This window comes from Apteryx rowi, unplaced genomic scaffold (assembly GCF_003343035.1).
Source record: "Apteryx rowi isolate R43461 unplaced genomic scaffold, aptRow1 scaffold_637, whole genome shotgun sequence".
Classification (NCBI taxonomy): domain Eukaryota; kingdom Metazoa; phylum Chordata; class Aves; order Apterygiformes; family Apterygidae; genus Apteryx; species Apteryx rowi.
This window is the reverse complement of record NW_020450913.1, coordinates 506323-512322: the sequence shown is the minus strand read 5'-3', so window position 1 is coordinate 512322 and position 6000 is coordinate 506323. Positions and strand designations below refer to the sequence as shown.

The 6000-nt window shown below is 35.4% G+C and overlaps 1 protein-coding gene across 4 annotated transcripts in view; it reads left to right on the top strand.

Moving 5' to 3' along the window:
- Positions 1–2114: 2114 nt before the first annotated feature.
- LOC112974902 (testis-expressed protein 10 homolog) overlaps positions 2115–6000 on the top strand; it is a 39260-nt gene continuing 35374 nt past the window's right edge. For 2 of the 4 annotated variants that reach the window (XM_026084351.1, XM_026084355.1), the window contains exons 1-2: positions 2350–2439; positions 4274–4451. In XM_026084351.1, the coding sequence (XP_025940136.1) occupies positions 4350–4451 (102 nt within the window). In that variant the 5' untranslated portion in view covers positions 2350–2439; positions 4274–4349. Of the gene's footprint in view, positions 2440–2468; positions 2527–4273; positions 4452–6000 lie in introns of those variants that run through there. The other 2 variants (XM_026084354.1, XM_026084353.1) reach the window with 2 other exon arrangements.

Genomic DNA, 6000 nt, shown 5'->3' with positions numbered 1-6000 from the left:
TGTAAACCCATCTTAAAGAAAAGAGGATATGGGGGACTTCAGGCTGATCAGCCTTGTCTCAGTCCCTGGAGAGATTGTGCAGCCCTTCCTCTTGGAATCCATTTCCAAACTCGTTTCCGAGTGCCTTCTTGTCTTTTGTGTGTTAGCATGAATATAAAAGCAAATCATGCTTTACCTGCGTGATTGCCTTCTGTGATGAATGACTGGCAGGGTGGACAAGAGGAGAGTGTCATACATAATATGCTTTGTTAGTTAAGGTTTTCTGATGGGGTGTTCCATAGAATTCTCACTCTGAAGCTGAGGAATTCGGGGCTAGCTAGACAGACTGAAAAATGTGTTGAAAGTTGACTAGGATCAAATAGTAGTAATCAATGACTTGGCATATGTTTGGCATCTGGTGATGAGTGTGTGAAGGGCTGATGCTGAGGCTAGTGTTGTGCACTATCTTTGTCAGTGGCCTGAGTCATGAAAAAATGTGCACTCAGCAAATTTGTAGGTAGTGCTAAGATAGAGGGAGTGGATGATGCACTATGGCTAGAGCTTCAGTTCAGAGACACCTATTGAAGCTTGAGGTTGGCTAAGAGAAGCTGCATGAAGTTTCAATAAATATATTCTGAAGTTCTGCATCTGGGGCAGAATAAGCCTGTGCATCTGTTCTTGCTAAGCAACAGCAATGCTAAAAAAGGAGCTGGGGGTTGCAACAGCTGCCAACCTGTCAGTGCATTTGCATCATGGATAAGGTAAACCACCCTGGGCTACATTAGGAAGAGCATGGCTAGCAGGTTGAGCAAAAATTCATACTTGCCTTTGCTCAGTACTGGTGAGGCCATCCATGTAGTGCTGTGTCTGGTTTTGGCAGGAACAAATTATTAGTTCTGTGGAGCTGTACACATCACCTTGTGGCACAACTGGTAAATTATGAAGAAAAGAGGTTGAAGTGCAGTTCTGCTTTAAAAAGTCACTATAGAAAGGTCATTTCTTGACCTTTCTTGTTTGTTCATTCTAATTTTCATGTCGAATTTCCTTTTCTAATTGCTAATCCTGTAAATTGAACTCAGTTATTCTCCCAGTTGTCCCTTACACGTCTTTTCTGCTGTTTCCTACATTGTTCACTAAACTGCACACTACCATCAAGGCTTTGTTGATGTTCAGGGCAAATAAATGGCTGTATTAGCTCAGTATGGCTTGTAGCTATTAAAAGTAATCATTTGTTTTGGTCTCAAGTTTTTGGTGTAATTTTTAACATACAGAGGTACCATATCTATTGTGTGTGTGGGTTTTTTCTTTTTTAATAGCAGCTATAGGAGAGCCATGTTTGAAGTAATTTGCCTTACCTTAATTCTTGTGTTAATTATGAAATGGCACTTTAAAATTATGCTTTTAAACTTGGAAAAAGTTAGTAAAAGACCTACCTGAAAACCTTCATGAAAGTAATCCAATACTTACTCCTTTATCAAGAGAAATACAATAAAAGCAAAAAAGGGAAAACGATACTCTGTAATCACCCTGATTGATTTCTTCAGGGGAAAAAAATGTGAAGATTCATTTTGGATAACTTTTCTCATTTTTAATATCATTTTTAGTATTCTTACACATTTTAAAACCAAAATTCATTCCTGGTTAAGAAGTGAAACCATGTTTGAGAAAATGAAAAGGATTTTTGCATCTTGGGGAGAAGGGGAAGAAAAGAGAAACTTGATTTTTATAGACATAGACTATTGGCTATAGCGATTTAACAGGGAAAAACTAAACTAACCTACTGCTTTAAATAAGAGTAGATAACATGATTTTATAGTTTTTCGTTCTGCTTTAAGATATATCTGAATTGAAAAACAAGATGTCAGCAAAGGTAGAATTGAATTTGAAAACATCGAATACAAAGAGTTGTAGTTTGAGGAATTGAGTAGTATTCAGAGTGTAGTAAAATCATTACTTATTAGTTTTGCACATAACTTATTTAATATGATGGAATGGAAAAGCTGCTTTGCCAGCATACAGTCAGTTCACACAAATACTTTCTGAAAGAGTTGAAATTATGTAGTGCAAAAACTATGGCTCAAACAAGTGTGTATATATATATATTTTTAATAACCTTTAGCGGTGTACCAGTGTGTTCAGACTTTTTGGTGAAATATTCTAAGTAATTCATAAATCACAGTATTGCAGTTTATTGTAATTCAATTATACTTAACATAAATTATGCTTAGAGTCAAGACTAGAAAGGATATGTTTTCTTCTCAACTAATTTTCCCTCTTTCTTTAGAAGACGAAGTAAAGTTTTATCTCGTTGGTTGGCTGGCTTACCGCAGCAACTTGCTCTGCTTGGCTTGAGAAACCCTGAGCTTTCAAATCAGCTGATTGATATCATTCATTCTGCTGCTTCTCGTTCAAACAAGGAATTATTACAAAGTTTACAAGCCACTGCTGCTCGTATATATGGTAAGATTTCTGCACTACAGCACAATGAATTTTGTCCATCACTGGACCAGAAGGTTGCAATATGTGGAAAATACTGATGTTTCCTAGGTAAGCGTAAAAGTATTTTAAAAAAAAAAAATCAAAATCACTCAGATTAACTTGTGGTGATTTCGTCCATAATGTTAAAAAGAACTGCGTATGTCAGTTTCTCTTCTGAAAAACTAGTGAAATGATTAATATTTTCAGTTAAAGATAGCAGGTCTTTAACCTGATAGATTAGAAGCTTCAGTTTTTGTAAAGTCTGGATCTGGTAACATTGCTTAATTTTATTTTTATTTTGTTTTCCCGATGTTCTTAATTAGTGTCATATCTTCAGCAAGCGATGTAGGCTCTAACTAAAGTATAGTTAGAAAAGGGGAGGGGAGGAGTTGCTGAACAATTGTTGCAATGTTTTGCATGAGATACGCTATGGAATTGTTAAAAAGTGCAAAAGTTTTTGTTTATGAAATTTCAGTTTTGGCATTTGAATTCCTCTTGCTAGTATTTTCCAATTATATTTTTTCTTCCATTAATTTGATGCATGCTTTTCTCTTTTTCTTCTGCTGCTTTGACTGAAGTTGAAGGTTTGACTAAAGGTGCAGGTTTAAGTTCTTCTGGATCTGGGACACTCTTTACTTGTCATTAATTAATACTGTGAGAACCTAGTCTTTCAAAGTGTGGACTTCTGCTTGCTGTTTTGGCAAATACAAACAAACAATAATATGCCCATGTGCTGTTAAACACATATTCTGCTTCTTTCTGGAAGTGATGAGTGGAGTGGATTCTCCTGTTTGTGAAAGAAAATGTATTGGGGTCTATCACGGTGACTGTACCGTTGTAAAGATATTTTTATTACTGCTCTGTTGATAATAATTTGCCTGTTTGCGTCTATGGATTTGTCTACTGAAAATATACTTTTCTCCAGAATTATACTGTTGTGCAATCTGGCAGTTTTATTGTTAGTATTGTAACATTTATTCTACTTTCTTGAGCATTGTTTCTAAAACCAAATGGTTTAAATTTATTTGCAGTTTAAAGATAAGCTTCTGCTCCTCATTCTTCAAGATATGAATTTGGAAATATGAGACAAGGTGTTTTGTACAGGTTTAGAAATCACAAGACAGAATGATCCCCTATTTATTACCTTTAAATTCAAAACTATATGAAAATAACTTTGTCTCTTGACTCAGTTCTTTTTAATGCTTTGTGGAAGTGATTTTGGAATTAGCCATCTTCTGATTTCCTGTAAGATAATATGTCTGTTGTTGGGAGGAAAATAATCTAATCATAAGTTGTAATGCAAGTTTTGTCTATGACGAATCTATCTCTCTAGACCATCATTATTTCTACAGGTCTCTAAGAAGAGGAACGCTTGCTGGAGGCTTCCTTACCTGAATATAAAGAAGGCAGCAGTTTAAAAAAAGAATTTTTGCAGGGCTTTCTCTGATATTTGCACAATGAAGGACATTTCTGGACATTATCTGGACAGTTTTGTAAATTAAAGTTCTTAAAATACTATGTAGGTGAAAAGTGCTTGACTCTATTCTCTTTCTATCATTATTTTACTGCAATTTTGACTCCTCTTAATTTCCCACTAGCCTTCCTTACTACTTTTGCTACCCTTGCTTTCTCTGCTGTTCTGTGTCTTTTTTTTACTCTGTGGGGTAGGTGCTACTCATAGTCCATATATACCATGTTTCTGACTTGAAAAGGAAACTGGCTTTTCTAGAGCAGTAAATTTTCAACACATTGGTAATATTAGAAGGAAATATTTTTTTGTTGCTTAGGTTTTAATTCAGTTTTTGTATTTCTGCAGATCCACTAGATGGCACCCTGGTTCTTCTTCCCGCTGAGGCTCAGCACCGGTTAGTACAGCTGGTGTACTTCTTGCCATGCCTGCCTGCGAGCTTGCTTGCTTGCCTAAGTCGCTGCTGTATTATGGGAAGGATGTCTTCAGAACTAGCTGCTACTCTTATTGGGATACTGCACATGAGGTAAAATGTTAAACATATGCTTTAATTCAAATGTGTTTAGAGCAATTTGTTTATGGAATTATTAAGGAAACTTTGTGCTTGTTTAAAAAAAAAGCAAAAACAGCATGTAAGAATAGGCTTCATGAGGAAAGTAAATGCTTCTGTCTAATTCCACTCCTAGCTTTTCACTTTGACCATATCCTTACACTGGTGTATTTTCTCCACTGCTTGATGACAAAATTGTATTTGTTACCTTTAAGGCTGTTCCAGTTTTGAGCACCCCTGTACCCAGAATGCCGTGACTGGTTGTCTTTGTTCTGCCACTGGCRGCAGGTTTTCCTCACAAATATTTTTACGTGACACTTCTTGTAGTGAAAAACAACTAACCAGTATGTATTCCTGTATTCTGTCCTGCATAAAGACTTTAAGCACAGTAGTTATAGCAAGAGCTATGTTTAAATAGCCTAATCCTAGTTGGTAGGCAAGTGTCTAGTTAGCAACAAAAAAATAAGTAATTTCTATTTTCCTCCTGACTTGAAAGAATTTAAGTTTTGACTGTGAAGTCAGGGATCGAAATTATTGTTTCACTGAAGTGAGTGGAAGGCTTTCTATGATTTCACCATGGTTTTTTGCTTTGCTCTTCCTTAAAAAATGCACTTTTTTCTATTGCTCAATATTGTTGGAATTGGATAAATAAGAATCAGGAATTACACTTCTGTGACTTATGCTTAGAGAAATGTGGTTTTTTTTTTTTTTTTTTATTTTTTTCTTAACTTAAGTTTTTAAATTTAAAAAAAAAAAAAAAAAAAAAAAAAGTGACACAACATAATGTACTGTCAAATACAGACCAGTTTGTATTAGCTGTGTAATGTTTCAATGCTGGTGAATAAACTGACTAACTTATGAACTGATTGTGATAAAATTTATCATATGCTATACATAATACATTACAATTATAAAAATAAAATTCTTTGTAGTTTTGGGAAGGTGGAACTCAAATTCTATAGCAAAGTTTTGCCACATACTGGAAATTCAGGGACAGACCGTAGCCAAATCAGAGGCAGTCATTGTAAGAGCTTAAGTCAGTAATAAGCATTCTGTGATGCTTATTTTTTTACTAGATATTATCTGATTTATTTATTTTTCTGGGGGGGGGGGGGAGATTTTACACTAATTAACTGCATTCTAAAGATTACCAAAAAGCTGCAGGGCTGGGGGCACTTGATCCTTTTGACAGAAGACATGAGACACAGCTGGGGAGTATTCTTACCCAAAAGTAGTTATGTTGACAATGGAAAAGGAGGGATAATTTTTTTCAGTGGTGCAGAATGACTTTTGATTTTAATTTATGGCATTTGCAAGGTGATTTAAACAAAGCTGGATTCAAAGATGTATTCTGGGTTATTTATCTGAGAAGTCAATCTGAATTAACTACATGAAAAAAATAGTGCTGATATAGTTACATTAGTGCAGCTTCTTGTAATGATGAGCCCTAACAGTCTTTCTCTGGGGAGGCTAGAGTTTTTGATGAAACTCTATGTGGCCATGTCCACTGTAGAAAAAGGGGTAT